The sequence below is a fragment of the Balaenoptera musculus genome, chromosome X, assembly GCF_009873245.2.
Source record: "Balaenoptera musculus isolate JJ_BM4_2016_0621 chromosome X, mBalMus1.pri.v3, whole genome shotgun sequence".
Taxonomy (NCBI): domain Eukaryota; kingdom Metazoa; phylum Chordata; class Mammalia; order Artiodactyla; family Balaenopteridae; genus Balaenoptera; species Balaenoptera musculus.
In genome coordinates, this window is record NC_045806.1 from 20,519,062 (window position 1) to 20,545,656 (window position 26,595).

Sequence of the window (26,595 nt, forward strand, 5' to 3'; positions counted from 1 at the left end):
GAACCCAGGCCCATGGCAGTGAAAGCACCAAGTCCTAACCACTGGACCGCCAGACAACTCCCCTAGTTCTAAGTTCTTAGCATGCACTTCAGGGTCACACACGTGCTTCTTAAATTTTCTGTGCACTTTTTTTGGTAATCAAACTATAGACTTGGTGTATCAGTTAGGACATGTGTGTTAGCAAGTAGCAGAAAATCCAACTAAACCTGGCTTAAGCAATAAATTGTAACTATAAGATCCAGCCATAGGATGAGGTTTTTGTGTTGGTTTGATTCAGAGATTCACGAGATTATCAAGGCCCTACTTTCCATGGGGTCGGCTTCATTTTCTGGCTGGATTTTCTCCTGGTGACAGAATAGCTGCAGCAGTTCCAGGCTTTACATCCATGGACCACATTGTCCAAAAGCAGAGCAAGTTAATTTCTCTCCCAAAGACCGCCAGCAAGTCTGCTCTCTTATTTTACTGGCCTGAATCGAGGCAGTGATGTCCATTCCTGAGCCAATCCCTGTGTCCAGGGAAATGCGACTCAGTGACAGGCTTAGGCCAGAACTATCGGACTAATTAGGAATTAGTGACAAGAGAAATAGGATTACCAAGAGAAAAACCGGGCCACCCAGGAGCTTTGCATGGTATCAGCTTCCCCGGAAGCACTTGGGCTACATGGCGGGTGGAGGGGATTGGATGGATACCTGGGTGGAAATTTAGTGTACTCCTAAGGAAAAGGGAAAGGAGGATGGATGTAGGGTAGGCAACTAACATAGTATCTCTTTGTTTTCAGGTATATGCAGAGTTTTCTTGAACTTCTAGAATATGAAAATAAGAGCCCTGAAGATCCACACGTCTTGGATAAGTAAGTATGGTACCAAACTTAACTGAAAAAGTCAAAATATCTAGGTTAAAAAATGTTTTGGTAAATGGAACTCATGTCATTAAGAACCAAGAAGTACAACCTGGCCGAAAGCATTAGGTTTCTTAATGGGTAACAACTCAACGTTGCAGTTTTTTAAAATTTGAGTTAAGAATTTAACATAGTACCAAGGGAATAATGACCCTTCCAATTACGCTTCATGATCTAATTCTTAATACTTGTCTTCTGGTGAACTGGTGCTGGGCACTCACTGTAAATATTGCAGTAAATGTTCCACCTAGTGGTAGTTTTAAGAGCGCACTGGCCTGTGTGTATACATGAGTTTATGTACTTAGTCCTTTACAATTTGTTTTTAAATTTTCAATGCGATACTACATTTGAGCTCAGAGAATCAATAATGCTTTTATTTTGGAGCAGCATAAAAGAGTATGCTATTAACAGAACAGCTATTCTGAATTCTGTTGCTGCTGTTAGGCACGAAGGCTGCTAAATTCTCATGCTGATGGAAAATATTTCTGGTTTTTCTTTTTCGTTTAACCAGGAAACGCTGACCCTAGCTCTGAGAGTGATTTTTTCACCCCCAAGAGAAATTGTGTCCCCTTCACATTACTTTCCTCCTCTTTCACGTACCCATCAGTGAATGCATATGGCAGGCCTGTTGTGCTGAGGAATTTCTAAGTAGAAACCTGACCCACATCATCGTGACACCAAATGCCTTACATGTAGGTGTTCCATAAAAAGAACGAAGAAGCACCGCGTTACATAAGAGACCTTAGCTGGAGGCATTTAACCCAGCTGTCTCAATTCACAGATAAGAAAACTGAGGTCCAAGATGTGAGGTGACTTCCCCAAGATTGTAACATTAGTTAGGAGCAGAGCTGGATCTGTAAATCATGTTTCCTCTTCCTTGGTACATTGCTCTTTGCAATGCGCCATACTGCCAGAACTGCTGGTCTGAGTCATGAGTAGCTAGCTGAAATGTAGTTACAAATTAAAATACAAAGGGAAAAAAGTCCTGACCTGTTTTATACTTTGCTAGGTGTTTTGCTAATGGGTCTCTGAAATATGGAAGGGGAGGCATTGGATTAGAGCCCCCAGCTGTAGTGTTTTCCTTGTTGTAAGGCCTTGCTGTTGTTTAAGTTATCAAAGTTAAATGAACTCAGAAGTTTGGTTTCTCAAAAGTCATTAGCTAGTTACAGTTTGGCTGATATCCTCCAAATTAGGACTGACCTCTATAGCTTCAAATTTTGGGATATAGATTTGTGGAAGTTTATGATATTAAATTTCTGCCGTGTGTTTCCTGGAGTCCTGTCTCAGTTTCTGGAACAGGTTATCAGTCAGATGCGATTTATGGACGCGAGCCTGCTTTGGAAACTGCCAAGTGCTGGACCCAATGTGTATGAGATTGTAATGATAATAGCTCTCGCTCAGTGACGTTTAGTAACTTGTCCAGGTTGCCATGAAGCTAGTTAAGAGACTTGGGATTGTAGAAGCCTGATGTTTGCAATGAAGGAAGGAATGGGGAGTTCTGCTCATCGTAGCAGCCTTTTCTTATCAGTGAGAGGTTATATAGCAGTCATGGGCAGGGAAACCATTTCAGTAAAGTGAAAGTAGCTTAGAGGACAAGGATGTTTGTCATAATGATAAAGTTTAGAAGAGCCCCAGAAGATTGGGGAAGTAGTCTGAGAATTGAACCGTTGAAGCAAGTCTCCTCCCCTCAGATAAGTTGAGGCACTTTTCTACTGTAATGAATTGTTTCAGTTTAGTAATATTTAATTTATGAATACGATGGGAAGAGCATTATGTAAAGGATAAATGGTCCATTAGAAAATTTCTTGTGAATAATTATGACCTTCTAATTTCTGAGTTGATTTATTCATCTTTGCTGTCTTTGCACATAGGTATTTGTTACAGAAATATTTCATCATTGAGAAAATAAGACTATTTGGGTAAATAAGGTCACTCCAAATTTCCATTACTGGGGGACAACCACTGTTAACATTTTCCTTCCATTTACACTTTTAACTAGGCATATATATTTCTATATGTGTAGAATGTTGTGTGTGTGTGTGTGTGTGTGTGTTTTACAAAAATAACAGTGTCAGCATTATAGATCTACACCATTATTAGCAGTTTCATAGTGGTCCATCTGCAGATAACTCATGTGATTTGACCTCCTGTCATTGGGTTTTAGAATAGTTCGTGGTTTTCTTGCTACTATAAGCAGTGCTCTAAAGAACAGCCCTTAAATACAGCTGTTGGCCTTGTCCAGTTATTTTCCTAGAATCAATTCCTGGGAGTGGAATGACTTTCTTTGGCTTTTGATATAGGCTGCTCAGTTGCCCCTAGAAATGCATCAGTTATGCTCCCACACTCTGGCTGACTGGTTATTCTTTGCCAGTCTGTAAGCGGAGAATAGTGTTGCATTGTTTTAATTTGCTTTTCTTTTATTATTTTGAAGGTGAAGTTGTTGGTGTTTGCGTTTCCTCTGGTACATTTTCTATTGATACCAGGCCCCTTGCCCAGTTTTCTGTTAGGGTGGTCATCTTTTCCTTCACTAAGAATAGTAACTCTTGTGAATATATTTTTCCCAGCTTTCACTTTTTTTGGACTTTATAATGTGTGTCCCTATAAAATTGCTGAAATCCTGCATAGTCCTATTATTTGTTTCATCATGGTTTCTGCCTTTGGTATAATGAACAGCCTCCCTTTACTCCAAGGTTATATACTTATTCAGCTGATTTTCTTTGTCCTTTTCTACAATTTCACCCTTTTACATTTAAGTTTTTTAACCCATTTTTGGGCTTAAAGCTTAAAATTGAGGTGTGACTTAAATTGTTAGCCAGCTGTCCCAACTAATTTGTTTTCCTGCTGACTTGTCACTTTATCGATATGCTGAATTTTTACACACACATACTCATTCACCCTTGATCCTGGTTCCAAGCTTTTTATTTGGTTCCATTGACTTGTCTTTCTGTTCTTAGTTACCATTCTCAATATATTTTTCCCTCTGCACCTTTACAGTAATATACTGGAATTCTTGAATAGGTTTGTCTTAATCACCTTTGTTCTATCTACATTTCATCACCGTATTTTACTGCTGTGAGAAATACGTTTCAAAATTTTATTCTTAAAAAGTTTGACATTATTTCTTCATGGAAGCTATTTCTTTAAGACTCCATAATAAATCGTTGGAGATTTTTGGGATTGTCTTCATGTTTTCAGAAGAAATATTAATATATTCTGCAATTATGTGTTCAGCAAACATTTATAGAATTTGTTTTATTAGTAATCACTTATCCAGAAAGTCAGTGGATTCCTAAAAAGGTATTTGAGCATTTTTTTCTTTACTAGAACCTTCTACTTTTTGTATCTCTGAAGGAAGACTTTCTGTAGAAAGTTTCAAGCAAAAACTGAGTAATACTTTAGTTTCTCATGAGTACTTCCTTGTAGCCTATGATGATAATGATGTCTCTGCCTTATAAAAATACCAACAGGTAAATAGTCCTGAGATAGACCTGGGAAGTTTATACATTAGCCCATAAGATTTTGACCATTTTGACCATTTTTTTGTTTCCTTCCCACACAGCTTTCTACAAGTTCTAATTAAAGTCAGAAATAGACACAATGATGTGGTTCCTACAATGGCCCAAGGAGTGATCGAGTACAAGGAGAAGTTTGGGTTTGATCCGTTCATTAGCAGTAACATCCAGTATTTTCTGGACCGGTTTTATACCAACCGCATCTCTTTCCGCATGCTTATTAACCAGCACAGTAAGTTGGGTTTTCTTGGTCCAGTTTTGAAAAGATAACCAGAGTGATTTCTCCAAAATGTTTTCCTGTTGCTTCATTTTTAATTTACTGATCTGCATTTTTGTCTAGAAATTTCATTTCTAGTTCAGTTTTTCCTAAGTGAGTCCTATCTATGAAAAAGCTTATCATTAGAACTCTCTGTTAAAAGAAATCCTTGAAAGGCTTTTGGGTGCTCATTTTCAAGACAGGACCACTGCCTGCCTTTTAAGCCTCTGCTGTTACATTCCTGGTGGGGGTGAGGGACCGGCTTTAATGGCAGCCGGGTGTTCATATCTGAATACTTTTCAGTGTCTCTAGGGTCTGTTCTAGTCTTCATTCAGGATGTCACATGTTTTCCTTTTTGGTTTTAAAAACATTGATACTAAGAATATTGAACTGACAAGTTGGCAATATGAGCAATAGATCTTTTATTTCACAGTGATCACTGAAATCAGATTAAGTGGGATTGTCAAACCCTAATCTTGTATTGAGAGTTTTAGTCTCCTCTCTAGGCTGATAAGCAGATAAGAAAAGAAAAACAACTAAAATTCTCTCCACAAAAACTTTTAAACTGATTTTCAGCGTGTTTCTTTGTCCGATTTCATAATTCTTATGAAAAAGCATCCAGGTGTCTAGAGTCTAATTCACCCTCTTTGTTGAGTCAGAAAATGGACAGAGCATCTTCATTTTACTAATGTGTTTTATTTGGATAAACAAATGTTATGCAGCTATTAAATGTGGGTTTGTTCTAAATGTGTGTCTGTTTAAAATGTAAATGTTTGACAGTTTACAGGAAATTTATAGGGAAAAAAAAAGAACCCAAATACTATTTAAACTACTTAGATAACTACAGTTTCTTTCTGACCTACATATGTGTGTCTACATATATACGTACATGTTTTTCGATCATTGATGAAGTTTGCACACCTCTTGGTTTTCTTCCACTTAATTAGTTGGCACTTTACGTATTGGCCTAATGCCCATATTTGTCCTTTTTCATAATTAAAATCTCTACCTATTTTATTTAAACATTCTCCTTTTGTGAAGTCTAAGTTATTCCCAATTTTTGTTTGATTTAAAAATAGCTACACATATAAACATTTGAATTCAGATTAATTTTTTCTTTGGGGGCTCCTTTTGGTTTTTTTCAGAAGTAGAATTTTGCAAACCTTGTATATTATGAAAGTAGTTAAATGTACTTTTAAAAACGCTTGCACAAATAGCGTTCGTGTGTAGTACGGTGAAAAATAAGCTCCACAATGGAGGCATTTGAAGTGCGCGTGGTGAAGACCCTGTGTAAGCCTGGTGTAATGGTGCAGACTGCACCATTGTTGGGGAGAGTGGGTTGGGTACCTGGCCCATGTCACTGCTTTAGGACCTGCTAACTGCACCTGGCAGATTTCACAGCACATCCTTCCTCCTCAGTTGTCTGATAGCTGATCACCCACCAATTGAGTGGATTCTGTTGCGCTAAGTCACTGTGGATGCTAAAACGGTTTTCACAATAAGAAAATCTTTTCAAAACTTACAAGCCGCATATTTCTCTGCCTGACCATCCTAGCCTGCTGTGTTTTTAATCCTCTCCCTTTTCTCTTGTGTTTGTTTAGCACTTCTGTTTGGCGGTGACACCAATCCTGCGCATCCCAAACACATAGGAAGCATTGATCCCACTTGCAACGTGGCTGATGTCGTGAAAGGTAAGGAGGCCAATGTAACGTTAGCGGTTGTGGTTCCAGTAGGATTGTGGTTTCGTTGAGGCAGCTTGGCTGTAGGGTTATGGCGCTGAACTGTTTGCTGGTTCATCAGGCCACTTTGGGCCCAAGCCGTTTGATCCAAATATGCCATGTTCTTTCTAGGCGGCTCAGGAAGCGATGCATAATTAGTAATGTTCAAAATCGGAGTTTCTACTTCATTGACTAAGGCTTTTCTTATAGTTCTCGCTAAACAGTAAATATTTGTTAGCTTAAGATTCAATTGCCACCACTGTCTGAAAATTTCAGAGAATGCAAACCCCTGTTATAAAGTTCAGCTGAATTCACGTGTTTGTAAAATGTATACGTCTTTCTGACATGCACTCCAGGTTTTAGAATCTACATGGCATTTGGGCTTCACGGGTTCCCTGGCTGTGGAGCTGGCCTCTGTTCCAGCAGCCTCAGGGTAGCACAGAACCCTAGAGCCATATGTTCCTAGTGCCTGGGCGCTTGGAATTTGAACAGCAGTCTCCTCATTTTTCATTTAAGATAACTGCTAGCTCCAGAAAGCCTTCCTGGTTGTAAGTGATCCACCAGGTTCCTGGACCTCTTCAGTTTTCTTCGGTGTTAGGGTTATCCTCTGCAGCCTCAGATCCCCAGACTGTCCCCTTTCCTAGATTGTGTCTCCTCTTGTGGCCCTCCTCTCCTCATCTAAACACACACCTTACTAGTCTCAGGACCATAGCTCTCCCCGATCTTCATTGGGATCTCTGTTGCTCTTACTTTTTCTGGATTGTGTAGCTAAATGAGTAGGAGGCAGACGAGGGCCCTGTCTCCTTGGCAGAGCTCTCAAGCCTGCCTCAAGCAGAGTGACCTTTGCTCTTGGAGCTTGGAGGGCCAAGGAACGGGACCCCATGTGGACAGCCTCCCCAGTGGGGGAACCGACCAGATCTTCAGCCACTAAAGCTAAGGAAAACCTGTGCTGTTTGGTTACCCTGGGCATCCCACCAGTGGCCTGAGCTCAGGCTGGGCTTGTCAGCCTGCCCTGGCCTCTGTTTAGTTAGAAAATATTTACTCACATTACTTCAGTTATAAGTGAATAGGCTCAGCTTCAGCACCCTAAGAATCCTGTATGTAGGTTTCTCTCTCACAAGGTAACCCTCTGTAGGCCCCCAGCAGGGGAGGGAAGCAGGATTGGTCTTATCACCACCTGTATGTTCATCTGGGCCTAGCCCAGTGGCTTTTATGATTCAGAAAACCTGGTTCAGATAGTTGACTGCCCTTAGGAAAAAAGGCACACACTCATAAAGCAAAAGTGCATTATAATATATTGCATGTGTGCCTTTTCTCTTGAACTGCAAGCAATTTGAAGTCAGGGTGTTTGTCTTATACTTGTTTTGTGACTCACATAGAACTTAGTATATGCCTGTGTAGATGGTCAATAAATATTCCTTGGCTTGAGAAATGTTCAACTTTTCGGTAATTTACTTTAACAAAAAGCTTTATTGTGGTACAATTCACATGCCATACAATTCACCCATTTAAAGTGTACAGTTCAGGGGTTTCTAGTTTATTTACGGAGTTGTGCAACCATCACCATAATCCAATTTTAGAACTTTTTCATCACCCCCCAGAAAACCCCATAGCCATTAGCAGTCACTCCCCACTACCCCTCTCCCCAGCCCTAGGCAACCACTAATCTATTGGGTTGGCCAAAAAGTGCCTTCCGTTTTTAAGTAAAAATAAAAGACGCATTTTTCATTTTCACCAAGACCTTTATTGAACCACATCTTCACCCTTTTGTTCCACTACCTTCTGCCATTTTTCAGGCAACTTCATAATTCCATCTTCCCAAAACTTTTTATCTTTTTGAGCAAAGAACTGTTCCAGGTGCGTTTTACAGTCTTCCAGGGAATTGAAATTTTTTCCATTAAGAGAATTTTGTAAAGACCGAAATAAATGGAAATCTGAAGGTGCAGTGTCTGGTGAATATGGCAGATGAATCGGATATTCCCAGCCAAGCTGTAATAGTTTTTGCTTGGTCATCAAAGAAACATGCGGTCTTGCGTTATCCTAATGGAAGATTATGCGTTTTCTGTTGACTAACTCTGGACGCTTTTCGGGTCGAGTGCTGCTTTCAGTTGGTCTAATTGGGAGCAGTACTTGTTGGAATTAATTGTTTGGTTTTCCAGGAGGAGTTCATAATAGAGGACTCCCTTCCAATCCCACCATGTAGACAACATCACCTTCTTTGCAAGAAGACTGGCCTTTGGTGTGGTGGGTGGTGGTTCATTTCGCTTGCCCCACGATCTCTTCTATTCCACACTGTAGCACAGTATCCACTTTTCATCACCAGTCACAATTTGTTTTAAAAACGGAACATTTTCATTACATTTAAGTAGAGAATTGCATGCCAAAATACTGTCAAGAAGGTTTTTTTCACTTATGTGGAACCCAAACATCAAAGTGATTCATATAACCAAGCTGGTGCAAATGATTTTCAGTGCTCATGTTGGATATTTTGAGTATGTCAGCAATCTTCCACATAGTATAACGTTGATTGTTCTCAATTAATGTCTCGATTTGATCGCTATCAACTTCAACTGGTTTACCCAATCGTGGAGCATCTTCCAGCGAGAAATCTCCAGCACGAAACTTCTCAAACCATTTTTGACATGTTCGATCAGTCACAGCACCTTCTTCATATACTACACAAATCTTTTTTTGCGTTTCAGTTGCATTTTTACCTTTCTGGAAATAATAGAACATAATAGGCCAAAAATGTTGCTTTTTTTCTTCCATCTTCAATATTAAAATGGCTACACAAAAATTCACCAATTTTGATGTCTTTTTTTAAATGCACACTGATGTGACAGCTGTCACATACAATCTAACAAAATTGTTTCAAATGAAGTTAAAGACAATTAAGTGCTACTACTAGAGCCATCTTACGGAAAAAACTCAACAAACCTTTTGGCCAACCCAGTACTTGCTGTCTCTATAGATACTCCTATTCTGGACCTTTCATATAAATGAAATCACACAGTATGTGGTCTTTTGTGATTGGTTTCTTTCACTTAACACAATGTTTTCAAGTGTCATCCATGTTGTAGCATAAATCGTTACTTTGTTTCTTTTTATGACCCAATAATATTCCATTGTACGGATAGACTGCATTTAGTTTTATCTGTTCATCAGCTGATAGACATTTAGGTTAGCTAGGTGACCTTGGACATGTTACATAACCTCTTTGGGCCTCAATTTCTTCATCAATAAAATGGTGCTCTTGGCAATTCAGCTATATCCTAGGGTTAAGTGAGTTAATATATGTAGAGCTCCTGAAGCAGCACTAGCACCCAGGAAGGGCTGTAGGTAGACAAGTTCATGAGCATCCTTGGGCATCATGTGAGTCATTTGCCTTCTCATTTATACCATTGATTATATAATAAGTTGGTGCCTTTGCTTTTGTTTCTGGCATAAATTATAAAATATTTTAAAACATTTAGGACATTTATAAGACAATTGAATATTTGATGAAATATTTCAAGAAATATTGTTAATTTTTTCAGGTATGATATTATTGGTATTGTGGTTATTTTAAGGTGTCCTAGCTTCGAGAGAGGTATTTTGAAATATCACACATGGTATGAAATGCCTTGTGGGATTTGCTTCAAAATTACGAAGAGGTAGGGCAGTGAAAAAGATCAGGCTGTGTTGAGAAGTGTTGAGGCTGGTGACGAGTGCACGAGGATTCTCTGCACTGTGCTCTGCACTTCTGTCAACGTTTGCAATTCTTCATAATAAAGTTGTAAAAACATACTCCCTTTAAAAAAAATGGTTCTGAAGACCCTAGGGGCAGGACAGGAATAAAGTCTCAGACGTAGAGAGAGAATGGACTTGAGGACACGAGGAGGGGGAAGGGTAAGCTGGGACAAAGTGAGAGTGTGGCATGGACATATATACACTACCAAATGTAAAATTGATAGCTAGTGGGAAGCAGCCGCATAGTACAGGGAGGTCAGTTCAGTGCTTTGTGACCACCTAGAGGGGTGGGATAGGGAGGGTGGGAGGGAGATGCAAGAGGGAGGAGATATGGGGATATATGTATATGTATACCTGATTCACTTTGTTATAAAGCAGAAACTAACACACCATTGTAAAACAATTATACTCTAGTAAAGATGTTAAAAAGACATACTTCTTTTTAGCATCTCATTGTTTCTTCACAAAAAGTCTCTCACTAATTTTTTAAAGAGATTTTAACCATGAGTCAGTGTAAGTAGAGAAGTAACGGAGAGTTCTCGGCAGTTGTTAGGGCAGAGGGATGAAGCAGCGCTCAAGTGAATCAGAGGATGAGGCTGGACGCTGGAGGAGAGCAGAAGCCGTTGTTTTGAGCACTTACTGCCTGCGTGGCTCTTACTGGACTTGTTACATCCTGCCTGGTCTTGGCATCGTTCTGTACTTCTGTTGGTCTCTCTCATGGGGGTGTAAATTCCTCAAGGGCTGGAATTACTCTCATCCACGCTTGCATCACTCCTCTCGGACAGAAGTTTCATACCAAAGAGTAGTGGAAGATTGTGTGCAAAACAGTTGGATCAGTATTTGAAAGAAAGAAACTAGAAGTTTGTGCCTCCTGCTTTCTTTGGCCTTTTTAGTCGAGGTTTCGACCCTGGGCCAGGTCGCCTCCCACCCTCTCCCTCTTCCCGCGCTCACTCACAGCTTTATCTTCACTCTTTCTCCTGCCCCTTTTGACTTTATACCCAATGAGTCCACCAGTTACCATGAACACATTTTACTCCATCCTCTCATGTAACCATTCCTACCACTCGTCTGGCACAACTTAAAGCCTGGGCTCCTGGCAAAGCTGTATCCCATGATGATCACCCCCCAATGCCCCTCTGCCACGGGGAATGTCACCTCCGCCAGCACACTTCTACCCTCACGCTCATGGGGCGAGGGGCAAGGACTGCGCTGCTCCCTGTTCCCCACCACTTCTTTCAAACCGTGTTTTTCATTTCTTAATAGCTTCTTCCCTTAAGACAACAGTGGAGACTGGTTTCAGATTCTGCAACTGCATGAACCCGCGAAGCAGCTTCCACATCATCAGCTCTTCTGCCACCTTCATTCCCTTCATAAATCATAAATCCTACCCACAGCACCCTGAGGACGCTTGGCTTGTATATACTTTCTAGAATGCCCTGACGCTTCTTCCACTTGGTGAGGCATATGCTTACTAAGGGTCACTTACTTGTCCTCACACTGCTGGTGTAAGTTATACCACATGAATATGTATAAATATACATAATTTATTTATACGTTGTGCAAACTGAAGAAATGTGAGTACAAAAAAGAGACTTATTTCCATAAAAATCAAGTCGAATGCTTTGGAAAGACTTGATGAAGAAGAGATTCTTAAAAGTGTAATGAAATGACTGTGAACAAGATAACTTTTAGGTGACAGAGAAGCACTGAGTAAAAATCCCAGAAGGAATCTGCACTCGGATTGCTTGACAAGTATCTTTAAGTTTATTGCACTTTAAAGAAATAGGAATTGGAATTCATAGATGTGTGTGATACTGTTTATCTAAGAAGTATGATCTAGAACCCCAAGCTGACGCGTCTTTAAAGGAGAGGCATTGGCATTATATGAAAAGATTGATAGAGGAATAAATTGTGTATTCAAAGGTGTATTTTAAGTTAATGTTTACAATTGTAGTCATTTTATGGTTTCCCACTATCCAACTTTTTTGTCAATCATCCAACTTCTGTTTCCGTTTTGGTCAGTCAAGAGGACTAATACCATATTACCAAATAATAAAAAGTGCTCATTGAAGAAAATTGAGAAAATGTGGGAAAAGAGGGAAGAGACTAAAAATCACCTGTCTTCATAACCCAGCAAGAACATTGTTTTATATTGAATTCATACCAACTTTACAGATAGCAACTGTGAATAATGTATCTCTTCATATGAAATCCATAGTACTTGTGTATTTCCCCATCTCCAGCGCTAATGCCCATCACACACCACCTTCCTGGATGAATTCAGTGTCTGATCTGCTACACTCATAACCTCTATATTCAAATAGTTTTCCCAGCCAGGTGTATATAATCTTTATTCCTCAATGAGATATTAGTCTTAAATCAGTTACCTTTCCTACCATGGCAAAATTGGCTAGGCACCCTAGCAGGAAGCCTGAAGGTCTCTTTCCTCCCCGTGGACAAAGCAAATTTTAATAGCTTTCTGTTTCATGCTCTGTGGACCCCACTTTTAATTCTCTAAGTGTCTGCATACCCAAGCAGAAGCTCTTTCTGGCTCAAAATAAGACTGAGAAAAAATAAACAAGGCAGACAGCACGAACTATCAGAAGGCCTGGAAGTTCTTCCATGTCTTCTAGCAAAAAGGCACTGGAGTCTCCACCCCCAAATGCCCCAGGGACAATAGTCAGAGAGTCCCAAAGGGCCCACGCCTCCCCAGCTCTTCTTCCCAGTACCCCCGAATGCCGTCAAGGAGAGGAAGAGATGCATGTCAGCTTCCTTCAACTCTCAGTGACGTCTTACCATTCCCTTCCTCTTTTGAAAGTAGTTGGTATTTTTTCACTGGTTTTTCACCTTCTCCTCATACCTTCTGAGATTTTTCAGCTAATCTTCTTTACAGTGTTGTGTTAGTTTCTGCTGTACAACGAAGTGAATCAGCTATATGTATGCATATATCCCCTCCCTCTTGGAACTCCCTCCCCCCAGCCTCCCATCCCACCCATCTAGGTCACCACAGAGCACGAAGCTGAGCTCCCTGTGCTATACAGCAGGTTCCCTCTAGCTATCGGTTTTACACATGCTAATGTATATATGTCGACACGTCCCCAGCCATGTCCACACGTCTATTCTCTTCATTTGCATCTCTGTTCCTGCCCTGCATATAGGTTCATCTGTACCATTTTTCTAGATTCCACATATGCGTTAATACATTGTACAATATTTATTTTTCTCTTTCTGACTTACTTAACTCTGTATGACAGACTCTAGGTCCATCCACATCTCTACAAATGACCCAATTTCATTCCTTTTTATGGCTGAGTAATATTCCGTTGTATATAGGTACCACATCTTCTTTATCCATTCATCTGTCGATGGACATTTAGGTTGCTCCCCTGTCCTGGCTATTGTAAATAGTGCTGCAGTGAACATTGGGTACATGTATCTTTTTGAATTATGGTTTTCTCAGGGTATATGCCCAGTAGTGGGATTGCTGGGTCATATGGTAGGTCTATTTTTAATTTTTTAAGGAACCTCCATACTGTTCTCCCTCTGTCTCTAATATTTTTTTCCCTTTTGTTTTAGGAAACTTGATTTACAGGGTGTAGGGGTTCTGAGTTTTAATGACAGCTCTGCTATTGATTTTCTCAGCTGTGAAGGTCCTGCATGGTTTAAGCATAGTCAGATGTCCAGTCTAAATGACCGGTGTGTGTGTGTGTGCACACGTGCGTGTGCCCGTGCATGCCTATGCACGCGCACGTGCGTGTTTTATAGCCTTAGGAAGCCTTAATGAACTAACAATGATTCCATACTTAGATCTCTTGAGACAGACTCTAGGAAACTTTTATGTAGAAGGGTAGGGACACTATTTTTATTTTTGACTAGGCAGTTGTATAAATGTGTAGAAGTGGGGTGCATCTTGCATCATCGTAATTGAATGTGCAGAACACTGAAGCATGCCTCCTTGCTGCTTATTTAGCACATTAATATCTACCTTTGCACATCTGCAAATTATAGCCTCATGGCAGTGAATGCTAGAGTTAGTGTTGTAGAGCAGCTCATATTATCCTCTGGGAGGTGCCTTCCATTGTGACCCTTTTCCCTCCTTTCTGTGTAAGAAACCAGGAAACACAATGGAAAATCCTGTGATAAGATCGTTTTAAAGGTACAAACTTAAATACTTGGCACAGAAGTCAGCTCTTACAGCGACGTTAGCTTGCCTGTGTTGTTCCTAAATGCTCTTATTGCTCGGCTTAGCGTAATAGCATACAAACGGTATCTGGAGAGCGTGTCATTATTCTGGTTCAGAAAGAACGTCTTGTGCTCTCACTTCGGGCTCTTCAGGTTGCAAGTAACAGAGACCCACTCCCGCTAACTCAAGAGACAGATGTATTAAAAGAACCTAGTCGGTCCCATGGTAATCCTAGGGCAGGAACCACTTTGTAGTCAGAGCTGTAGAAATTGGAACTGGGAAACAGAAAGCAAGGGTTTTTTTCTGTGTATCTTAGTAAGTGGGTTTGTCAAATCACAGCCCCTCAGCCCCACTCTCTTGTCTGTAGACTGGCAGCCTTTTTAGGGCAGCTTGTTTAGGGCAATGACAGGCACTCCAGGCCTTCTAGATCATCATAACTCTAAGTGTTTCCTTTTGCCTTCTGCCCTGCCTGAGTGTCTCCATCCTGAATTCGCACAAGATGAATTTCATCAGCTCAGCCCGTCTTTTTGCCCACAGCCGCAGGGTTTAGGACTCTAGTCAGCCTGTGGATTGGTCGCCCTTACATTAGATGTTCTGCCCCCCACTTCTCCAGTTGGCTGTGCTTTGGGCAGTGGGAGAGGGTCTAGCACTTAAAAAAAAACCCTGATGCTCCCACTCGGGATGGGTTTTGGGTAAGTGATGATAGACTAATACCTTATTAGAATTGCTTTGTGACTTAAAAGCGTTTCTTTTTTTTTTTTTGGTTGCGTTGGGTCTTCATTGTGGCGAGCCGGGGGCTACTCTTCGTTGTGGTGCGTGGGCTTCTCATTGCAGTGGCTTCACTTGTTGCGGAGCAGGGGCTCTAGGCATGCGGGCTTCAGTAGTTGCAGCATGCGGGCTCAGTAGTTGTGGCTCGCGGGCTCTAGAGTGCAGGCTCAGTAGTTGTGGCGCACGGCCTTAGGGCTTGAACCCGTGTCCCCTGCATTGGCAGGTGGATTCTTAACCACTGCGCCACCAGGGAAGCCCTTAAAAGTGTTTCTTAAAAGCAGCATACATTGTAAAGCAACCATACTCCAATAAAAATTAATTTTAAAAAATAAATAAAATGAAGGAGTTAAAAAAAAAAAAAAGCAGCATACCTGTGACTCTGTAATGCTTTGTGGTCGTTTACGTTTACCTTGTTCAGGCATTGTTTCTTAAACTCGAGCTTTATGGTTTTTGGTATCCTGTTCATGTTTGTTTTTCATGTTTGTTTTCTCACTCAAATTCATCCTTGTCCAGTCTCTTATAAGATATCTGTAAACAAACAATGGCATGTATTTGTGATAGAGGCTAATATTGAGTTGGCCAAAAAGTTCGTTCGAGATCATATGGAAAAACCCGAATGAACTTTCTGGCCAGTCCAATATTTGATAGCAGGGTCCTCTGGTGAATTTTGAATAGGAAAATCTTCTAATAAAAACATCTAATAAAATAGCATCCATACACTATTAAATTTTCCTTTGTGCTTCTTAAAACTGATTTGTGGCTACAGTGGATCTGTTGGGCCGGTTGCTATGTGAACCTTCACCTTACTCTTTATGGCTCAGTCTTTTTTAGTTTTAGTGTTATGTGTTTATAGTTTGGGTATTCTATCCTGGGGAAGTAGAAATGTGCTACACCTACAGGTTTTTTTTTCTTTTTAAAAAATTATTTATTTATTTATTTATTTGGCCATGCCAGGTCTTAGTTGCAGCATGTGGGATCTTCCTTGCGGCATGTGGAATCTTTAGTTGCGGCATGCGAACTCTTAGTTGTGGCATGTGGGATCTAGTTCCCTGACCAGGGATCGAACCCGGGCCCCCTGCCTTGGGAGCACGGAGTGTTAGCCACTGGACCACCAGGAAGTCCCTATCCCTACAGTTTTGTTAGTTACTTTATCATCAGTACCTTATTTCCCTTGAAAACAGGTTCTTAAAACAATGAAAATCACTTATGTTCAGTGGCAGTAATAATCATTTCCTGATATTTCCTTTTAAAGATTGGGTGGTAAGTAGTGACTCAAATATATTGCAGATAAAAGTAATTTGATAAATTATCGTATTTTAAGATTTTGGTTTCTATTTAAACAATAGAAAAGTTTTATTAGATAGCTTATTATTAGTAGAACTTGCATTTTACTCTAGATATAAAGGAAGTGAATTTTTAAGCCAGTAGTTGAAATTTGGTTGTTATGTTGGTGATTTTTTAAAAACTTTTCCATTCTTATGGTACTTTACTTAAGCAGAAGTATCCTATTTGAGTATATATGTGCTGTCATACTCCTCAGTACCCCATGATCATTCATGGCCTGGGAGTGACAGTGATAGAATTCGCATGACCCAGCCTTGACTTTCTAGGCCAGTGGTCTCCAAATCTACCTTCTCTTCAGAATTTTTTAAAACTATGGATTCCCAGGCCTCAACACAGAGCTACTGCATCAGCATCTCCAGGGGTTCATTTAACCTATACTTCTTTTTTTAACTTGCTAATGAATTCTACGCACACACACAGGTTTGGGAACCACTCTAGCCCACTAGTTCCCAGTCTGACCAAAAAGAACATCTCGAATCAGTATAATTGATTGAACCTGGAGAATTTTTGCATGGGCAGGATTGTTCCATTTAACAGATGCCCACTGGGTGTGTATTGTGCCCAAGGCATTATGATGTGCCATGGGAATTTATAGAGATGCATATGAATATAGCTTTTACCAGTACTGCCCCCAAAAGACTTTTGGCTGGCTGGTATATGTGAGTCTCATTGTCATGTCTTGAGTTTTTCAAGGATCATAATGCAGTTGTTAATTACAGCATTGATACACTGTAATTTGTGGTAATGCTTGAAAAATTCTTATTCATGTGGTTTCAGGAACCATACTGAGTCTTTGAGTTTCAAGTTGGCTGCATCTATCTGGACTCTGCTATCTTCCACATGTTACATTTGTGTCATACTTTTTCTTAATAATGCTGTTGTAATCTCATGCTATTGAGCAAGCTAATGCCATGAAGAACTAGCACATTTAGTGGAGTTGGGCTCGTTTCCTGTTTTATGGTGAATGGGAGAGCAGTTTAAACATCTTTAAAGGTGTTCTATCCTTGGAGGAGTTGTTTTGTGGAGATGTACTGGCATTGTATATGGATAACGAAGCATCATTTTTAGATTTCAGTATTTATTGGTTTAAGTGTTGGGAGTTCTTGGTCAGCTTTGTGCTGTTGTGTCGCTAGGTGGAGATGTAGCATTGTTTGGTGGTGTAGCCACAGCACAAAGAGTGAATCTTGATTTCTTTTTCCAAAAGAACTGTACAGATGTTTGATGAGTTTTATTATACCCTATGAAAAAAACTTGCAAACTTAATGTAATTCTAAATTGTAATTTTCTTTGTTAGGATTTAAATACAGTCCACTTTGATGTCTATTTTCACACCGATCAACTCTTTTTAAATTTTTTTCTCCTCTTGCTAATGTTTCCTTTGGCTATCCTTCATTATTTCATCTTGTCAGAGAGATTCTGATGTCTCTATCTGTGGTTCTTTATAGTGGTTTAATTCTCTTTTTTTAATATGAATTTATTTATTTATTTATCTTTGGCTGTATTGGGTCTTTGTTGCTCCGCGTGGGCTTTCTCTAATTGCAGCAAGCGGGGGCTACTGTTTGTTGCGGTGCACGGGCTTCTCATTGTGGTGGCTTCTCTTGTTGTGGAGCACGGGCTCTAGGTGCGCGGGCTTCAGTAGCTGCGGCACGTGGGCTCAGTAGTTGTGGCTCGCAGGCTCTAGAGCACAGGCTCCGTAGTTGTGGCACATGGGCTTAGTTGCTCCGCGGCATGTGGGATCTTCCCGGACCAGGGTTTGAACCCACGTCCCCTCCATTGGCAGGCGGATTCTTAACCACTGCACCACCAGGGAAGTCCCTATAGTGGTTTAATTCTAAAAGTTTAATAAGATGAGAATTTTTTCTCTGAGGTCAAATATTATGTAAAATTTAAATTTAGTAGCAATAGGAGGGAAATGAACCAAACCTTATAGTCTGAACATACCCTAATCTTATCTTTTGTATTATTTTAGATTGACATTGTCAATTTTTAATGTATTTAAATTCTGTCAGGCTTACTTTTCCCCCTTTCTTCCTTCTTTCCCTCTTTCCTCTTACCGCTTGAATCTTAAGTATCTACTCTATGCACAGTACTGACGTGGGGAATATAAAAGAAGTACGAGCCTGTCTCCAAAGAGCTGATATACACTTGAGGACACTGCAAATGCAATCATGAAGCATTTTAAAGTAATTTGAATATCTGATCTTTAGAAATTGTAAAGGTGGAACTTAAAAAATCTCCTCACTTTGGAAGACAGTCTGGCTGTTCTTCAAACGTTTGAACATACAGCTGCTGTATGATCAAGCAGTTTTTCTCTCCTAGGTCTATACCCAAGAGAAATGAAAACACATCTTCACTAAAACAACTTGGACATGAATGTTCATAGCAACATGAATGAACATGTGAACGTTCATTTGTAATATCCCAAAAGTGGAAACAATCCAAATGTCTGTTGATGGATAAATGAGTAGACAAAATGTGACATATTTGCATAATACAATATTAATTCAGTAATAAAAAGGAATGAAGTACTGATGCATGCTACAACATGGATGACCCTTGAAAACATTATGCTAAGTGAAAGAAACCAGTCACAAAAGGCCACATATTGTATGGTTCCATTTATATGAAATGTCCAGGATAGCAAACCTATAGAGACAGAGTAGATCCGTGGTTGCCTAGGGCTGGATGCAGGGGTAATGACTGTTCATGGTTATGGAGTTTCTTTTGGGGGTGATGAAAAATGTAAAATTAATTGTGGTGATGGATGCACAACTCTGCGAATACACTAAAAATCACTGAATTGTATGTGCACTTTAAATGGATGATTTGTATGGTGTGAGAATTGTATCTCAATAAAGCTGTTTTTTAAAAAAAGTAGATTATCAAAAGGTTTAAAATTTATCAAACCAAGGAATATTTATTGACTAGCTAACAGGCATGAAATAAGTTCTATGTGAGTTATAAAACAAGTGTAAGACAGAAACCCTGACCTCAAATTGCTTACAGTTCAAGAGAAAAGCACACATGCAGTGTAAAATAATGCACTGTAGCTTTCTGAATTTGTTCCCCATCTTTTGGATGTACCTTCCTGAATTCTCTCTTCCATTCATCTCTGTAATGGCTCTGATCCTCTTACCCTTTGTCCTTTTTTTTTTTCCTTTCAAAAGCAAACTGTTGCTCCTCAGACTTTGATAAAATAACAGCCCCAACCTGTTACCTTTAACTAACTTAAAGGACATTTAAAATTTTTTTTTATTTTATTGAAGTATATTTGATTTAGAGGACATTTCAGAGCAAGAGTAGCGTCTCCAATAACTTAAATTGTGTGGCTCATGGAAACCCGTTCACTTAGCAAATACTTGTTGATGTTTAATTTACAAATAATTGGCAAATCTTAAGATGGTTGCCATTATTATTTTTGAAATTACAGCAAATATCTTTTTGGTCCAGTTTAGTCAGGTTGCATGCTGTTCAGAAGTATAGTCTTGAGTTAAGAGGCATTTTTCATGAAAAATGCCTCTTAGGAATATTTAAAAGTTAAAGCCATGTTTACTATAAAGCTGGCTATGTCGTCATTAGTGCAGTATTTTGATATTGTTGTGGTCATTAAAACTAAAAGAGAAATTTCGGTTCAGTTATTGTAATTCTACTGTAGCCAAAAAAGGCTGTTTTTTAAGGCAGTAGTTGATTAATTCTAAATCTGTCAGGTTACAGATTGTCCTTGTTTCTTTATTGTATTGAGTCTGTCTGTCTGAGTCCATGCTGTTAGTGCAGCAGCCAAACTTTTTTCTCTCTTTGCAGATGCATATGAAACTGCCAAGATGCTTTGTGAACAGTATTATCTGGTAGCTCCAGAGCTGGAAGTTGAAGAATTCAATGGTAAAAGAAAAATAATTTCAACCTTAAATGCAAAGAAGCTGACTAAAAAACTGATTATACCTGAGCTATATTTCAGTGAGATCCTAAAATTGTGCTGCTTTTTCATCTTTCTGTGTTTTTAAAACCTTTTTTATATCTCTGGTCAGTGAGTTTTTGTACAGGAATGTGTTATCTATTAGAACTCCAAGCTCTTGGAACAGAAGTAATCAAGGTAGAAGATGCACAGAGATGTAAATAAGCAGTTCTCAAAATAACCAGTGCAAACAGTCAATAAACATGTGGAAAAGTGTTTACTAATCAAAGAAGTACAAAGAAAAACATAGAGGAATGCCATTTTTGTCTTTCAAAGTGGCAGTGATTAAAACATTTTAATACTTTGAATTGCTGCCCAGAAAAATACTCTGTCCCCCAAATTTACACATTTCTGATATACGTTTAAATTGGTGTAGCCTTTCTTTAAAAAAAAAGGCTAACAATGTTCTTTCTCTTTGGCCCAGTAAGTTAAAGTAATAATGGTTATATTCTTTGGTCCAGTAAATAAACTTCAGAAAATTTATTACGAGAAAATAGAGGGACTTCCCTGGTGGTTCAGTGGTTAAGACTCTGCGCTTCCATTGCAGGGGGCACGGGTTCGATCCCTGGTCGGGGAACTAAGATCCCGCATGCCCCTCGGAGTGCCAAAAAATAAAAACAAATAAATAAAAAATATGCAAAAGTCATTAAAAAATTTTTTAAAATCTGTCAAGAACCAATACTTAAAAAAAAAAGAATAAAGACGCAGACGTAGAGAATGGACTTGAGGACACGGGGAGGGGGAAGGGTAAGCTGGGACAAAGTGAGAGAGTGGCATGGACATATATGCACTGCCAAATGTAAAATAGATAGCTAGTGGGAAGCAGCCACATAGCACAGGGAGATCATCAGTGATTTGTGACCACCTAGAGGGGTGGGATAGGGAGGGTGGGAGGGAGGGAGACGCAAGAGGGAGGAGATATGGGGATATATGTATACGTATATCTGATGCACTTTGTTGTAAAGCAGAAACTAACACAGCATTGTAAAGCAATTATACTCCAATGAAGATGTTTAAAAAAAAAAGAAAATAGAGATGTGCACAGATATATGTATAAGAATGATGATCAGAGTAGTTTTCTTATAGAGAAAAATTAGAAAACAACCCAAGTTTTCCACAATAGGGAATTATTTAAATAAATTCTGGTATACCCATAAGATAGAATACTATGCAACCATTCAAAACAATGCTTTAAAGAATATTTAATGTTTGAGAAAAGTTGAGTTTTTAACCACAGGCTATAAAAGTTTGTAATAGTGCAAGTTCATTGGATAATACGTTAAAGGATTTATACCACCAAAATACAAACAACAGCTCTCTGGATAGTGGGGTTTTAGCTAATGTTTATATTAGTTGTGTGAAACTATATTTACATGTTACTTTTATTTTTTTATTTGTAAGTTATGAAAGAGACATACTTATCTCTAAAACTACAAACATAAATATAGAGTAAAAAGTGAAAGTCCCCACTACTCTGCTCCCATACAGAGTTTTGTTTTTTACATAAATGAGGCTAAAACCATACATGTTCTTTAACTTGTGTATTTCACTTCACCTTAAAGATCTTTGCATGTATTAGTGTCATTTAGAGATTTTCCATAGTGTAGATTATCATAATTTATTTAATCGTTTCCCATTGGGTGGACATTTAGGATTTCTGATTTTCCCAAATTCCATATAATGAGGCATGAAGGGGTGTGTGTGTGTGTGTGTGTGTATTTGGAGCGTGGGAAAACCTATGAACGTGTGGAAGTATTTCTGTAGGCTAGATTCTTAGAAGTGTGGAACGACTGAGTCTTAGGGTATGGGGTCTTAGGGTATGGCATTAAAGATAAACCACATTCCCTCTCAAAAATATTCCAAAAATTGATTTCTCTTATAATGAGTTCAAAATGTGAAGACTTCAGGCTGCTGTCGTAGGACAACTGCCCCTACATTCTACTAGGAGGTGTGGAATCAATGCCACTTTCTAAGTCTGTTGGGTTCTCTGAGAAGAGTTGCACCCCTATTTTGAAGAAATATACCTCTAGCACCAAGTGGATTTTGCTTGAGTATTCCTGAGTAGAAGCATCTTAATATTCTGTTTCTTCCTACTGGCTAGGCGGAGCCTGACCTCACTGTCCCGATTTCTATCTGTCAAACATGGAACTTAAACTCACCGGTAGTAATTAATTGCTCATTTGCATGAATGGTAGCCTCACTCACTCTGAAGGCCAGAGCAGCCAGCCTGGTCTTGCTGATTCCCGGGTGCCAGCCAGGTCAGCACGTTCCTTCCCAGCGAGGCTGTCACAACGGGCAGTGCACCCCACCAGGGGAGAAGCTTTCCAACCATTTTTGGCACTGTCTCATGCATGATTTTTGAAGCCCCTTTTCCCATCACTAAGAGAAATGGTGGTTATAGGTAGCCTCTAGTTTCCTGTTGCTTTGGGGGATGTATTTACGATTTCTATTTGTTATTTCTTGAATGCCAAAGCTCTTTGTGAGTGCAGTTAAGCACTGCACTTGAGCTCTAACAAGCTCCGTGTTAGAGACGGAGGTCAGAGGTTGGTCCTGAACGCCTTAAGCAGACACGGGCTTTGTCACAGAGAGAGAGTGTGTGTGACTCTGTTTTCCAGCGAGGAGTCAGATCCAGATCGTGTGGACTCATTTTCAGAGCCCGTGTGAACTAGCATAGCATCCCCTTTCAGGATGCTTCCATTCCCCAGTGGGTTCGTTTAACAGTAGTCACTGATCACGCTTGCGCCCTGTGCTCTGCACTTCAGAGGAATGAGGCTGCCATGAATCCCAAAGAACAGTTTGTTGCTACCTGAGAATTTAAGTTCTGTGAGTTTGCCCTATGATCTCTTTTTCTGAATTTTTGATTTTTTTCTTTCCCAATGCAGACCCCTGAGAAAGTAGTAAATAGGATTATGCAGAACATACTGTGTGAACACCACCAGTATTTACAGTCATCACTAGCATTCTGAATATTGGGAGCTAGCTGTAGTAAACTTCTTTTTTATTCTTTTGGTAACACATTTCACAGGAAGATTAAAAACAACAGAATTTTATTTACCTTACATCAGGTTTCAAATATTTCCGATTAGCTACCCGCGGCAACCCATGTGGGTTGCTCCAAAGATGGGTAGCCATTCTACCGTGCTTGTTCTCAACATTCTCATTCTCTTGAGAAATCAGTTGCCAAAGCATTAAGCAAATAAACATTTTTACCTTACATCTTCGGCATCCGTATGGTAAGGCAACATGGCTTAGAGGAAAGAGGTGAACTTTGTAGCCAGCCAGGTGGTGGAAATCTGGATTTTGACACTTAGGAGACAAGTCACTTTGCCGCTGCTGACACCCAGCTTCTTCATCTGTAAGCTCTCCTTGTGAGGTGATAAAAGGATAATGTTTCTAAGGCCTCAAGCAGAACACCAGGCACGTGTTGGAAATTTAATAACGGGTGGCTACTGGAAGTCAGGGTTGACTTGGGAGAGATAAGACGTATGGTTGCCACACTTGCATTTTTTCACCATTTCTAGATCAGTCTTTCCTGTCAAGAGGTTGATTTATAGCTTTAGGTTTGGTTGGAAAAGTAAAGATTTCAGTTCACACTATGTAAATTTTGTTATAAGAGGGTTCGTAGAAAAGGTCTGCATCTATCCTGGGGTCTTTGACCTCTAGTTTTCTCATATTGGATACTTTTGTGGATATTTTTAGTCAGGTGGTTCTATACAAGAATAAAAAAGCCATTACTAGTAGCTCTGTTAACACTGTCGGAATTAATTTTTTAGTAGTGGTAATAGCCAACATTTATTGACGGCTTACTATGTGGCAGGTTCTATGTAAACTAGTTTATCACTATTATCTCATTTAACCCTTATGTTAACCCAGTGAAATATGTACAGTGCTCATTTTAGAAATGGAACACTGGAGGCCCAAATGTGTTAAATTCCTATTAATATACAGCCCTCCCTTGGTGTCTGCAGGTGATTGGTTCCAGGAACCCCCGGGAATTCCTAAATCCATGGATGCTGAAGTCCCTTATATAAAATGGCATAGTATAGTCAGCCCTCCATATCTAAGGCTTCTGCATCCATGGGTTCAACCAACTGTGGATCAAGCTTCTCTTATATTTCTCTTAAATGAATTTTTTCTGCTTAGCCACCATTTTTTTTTCATGCTTATAGGAGAACTGTCTGAAGATAAAACTCTTTTATATCTTATGTAGAGTTCTTTTGGCATTTATTAAATGTCGTTTCAACTAATGGCATTTGGAGCAATGACTGTGCAAATAGAGACTTTATTATTTCTTGAGTCTTGAGCATGAAAAACCTGGGCCATTTTTCCATTGACTTTTTTAAATGTACCCTTAGATGGAAAATTCATATTCCATTTATGTCTTATTTTAGAAAGCCAGCTAACATCTATTCAGGGTCTACTATGTAAAAGCCCCTCGACCCAGGATTAGGGAAGAGTCATGGACAAAAACATTTGACATGGTTTTAAAAGGAAAGAAAGGGACTTCCCTGGTGGTGCAGTGGTTAGGAATCCGCCTGCCAATGCAGGGGACACGGGTTCAAGCCCTGGTCTGGGAGTATCCCATATGCTGCGGAGCAAATAAGCCCGTGCACCACAACTACTGCGCCTGCGCTCTAGAGCCCGTGCGCCACAACTACTGAGCTCGCGTGCCACAACTACTGAAGCCCACGTGCCTACAGCCCGTGCTCCACAACAAGAGAAGCCACCACAAATGAGAAGCCCGTGCACTGCAACAACACTCACCACAACTAGAGCAAAGCCTGTGCGCAGCAACGAAGACCCAACGCAGCCAAATAAACAAATAAATTTATTTTTAAAATAAATAAATAAATAATTTTAAAAAAATAAAAAGAAGGAAAGACATCTAAACTATTATGTTCTCAAAGAAAAGTACAAGTAATTGAGCAAGCCGTCAGATGGCTCCTAGAGAATGCTGATTGAACTGAAAAAAAACAAACAAAACAAAGCTATCAAAGGTATTTTAAGTTCCCTGAGATCTGGAGTGAAAAGGTTGACTTCATAAGGTTATTTATATAACTAATCATGCCTTTCGGTACAAGATAGACTAAGCATTCAGTGTGCTCCTAGGGCTCCATTAAAAAGACAGTAAAGGAATACAAAGAAAAACAGCAAAGAAACCAGGGGGACTCGTCAGTGGGCCATTGATCCCACCTCCTGCCAAAGGTTACCGAGATAGAAGTACACTGGCTGATTAATGGGACAGAGCAGAAGAAGCCACGAAAGAGGAGGCTGCAGCAGAAATGGCATCAGATGATCCTGGAGGGACTCCAGGAGCAGAGCTGGCAGGTGTCAGGGACTGGATAGGGAAGGTAAAAGATGGGGGTTGATTGAAAGCTGCTCTCAGGTGGAGTAAGGATGGGTGATGGGGAGCAGCTTGACTCTGGCTGTGCTCTGCCTGCCAACATCCACGAGCATTTTCCCCTGGGCAAAAATCAAAATCAAAGTAGTTTCTTCAAGAACCTGGGAAAAACTAGGGCTGTTCATGTGAGTGTCATCATCCCAAAAGTAAAGCCCTCTTCACTCAGGCATTTGGGGGACCCTCTGGTCAGAGGCCAGCTTGCTGTCTGCTCATCCTAAAGCCAGTGGAAAAGTCTTGACCAGGTACACAGAGCTCCAAGTCAGCCTTCCCACTTAGGAGAGAGCCGCAGGGGGAAGTCAACACCAGCTCCCTCAAACAAATAATCCAGTTCCTCATTCTTCAACAAGAATTTTAGAACCAAGATGTATCAGACCTCGGGCGAAAAACCAGCAGCATGAATGAAAACCTGACTGGCATTAAACTTCTCAGCTGTGCTGTCATGGTCAGAAGACCCCTCTCCCCCTGCCCTTTTTTTTTTTTTTTTTTTTTTTGGCTGTGTTGGGTCTTCGTTGTGGTGCACGGGATTCTCACTGCAGTGGCTTCTCCTGTTGCGGAGCACGGGCTCCAGGCACGTGGGCTTCAGTAGTTGTGGCGCGCAGGCTCAGTAGTTGTGGCTCGCGGGCTCTAGAGCACAGGCTCAGTAGTTGTGGCACATGGGCTTAGTTGCTCTGCAGCATGTGGGATCCTCCCAGACCAGGGCTCGAACCCGTGTCCCCTGCATTGGCAGCCGGATTCTTAACCACTGTGCCACCAGGGAAGTCCCTCCCCCTGCCTTTCTAAATACTGAAAGAAAATGATTTCAAATCCAAATTCTGTACCTGGTGAAACCTCCAA

General features: G+C 40.1%; 1 protein-coding gene across 1 annotated transcript in view; it reads left to right on the top strand.

The window, feature by feature from the left end:
• PDK3 (pyruvate dehydrogenase kinase 3) overlaps positions 1-26,595 on the top strand; it is a 76,881-nt gene that overhangs the window by 26,319 nt on the left and 23,967 nt on the right. The window contains exons 3-6 of the mRNA XM_036839847.1: positions 779-850; positions 4,458-4,642; positions 6,268-6,357; positions 20,210-20,287. Of these exons, the coding sequence (XP_036695742.1) occupies positions 779-850; positions 4,458-4,642; positions 6,268-6,357; positions 20,210-20,287 (425 nt within the window). The remainder of the gene's footprint in view (positions 1-778; positions 851-4,457; positions 4,643-6,267; positions 6,358-20,209; positions 20,288-26,595) is intronic.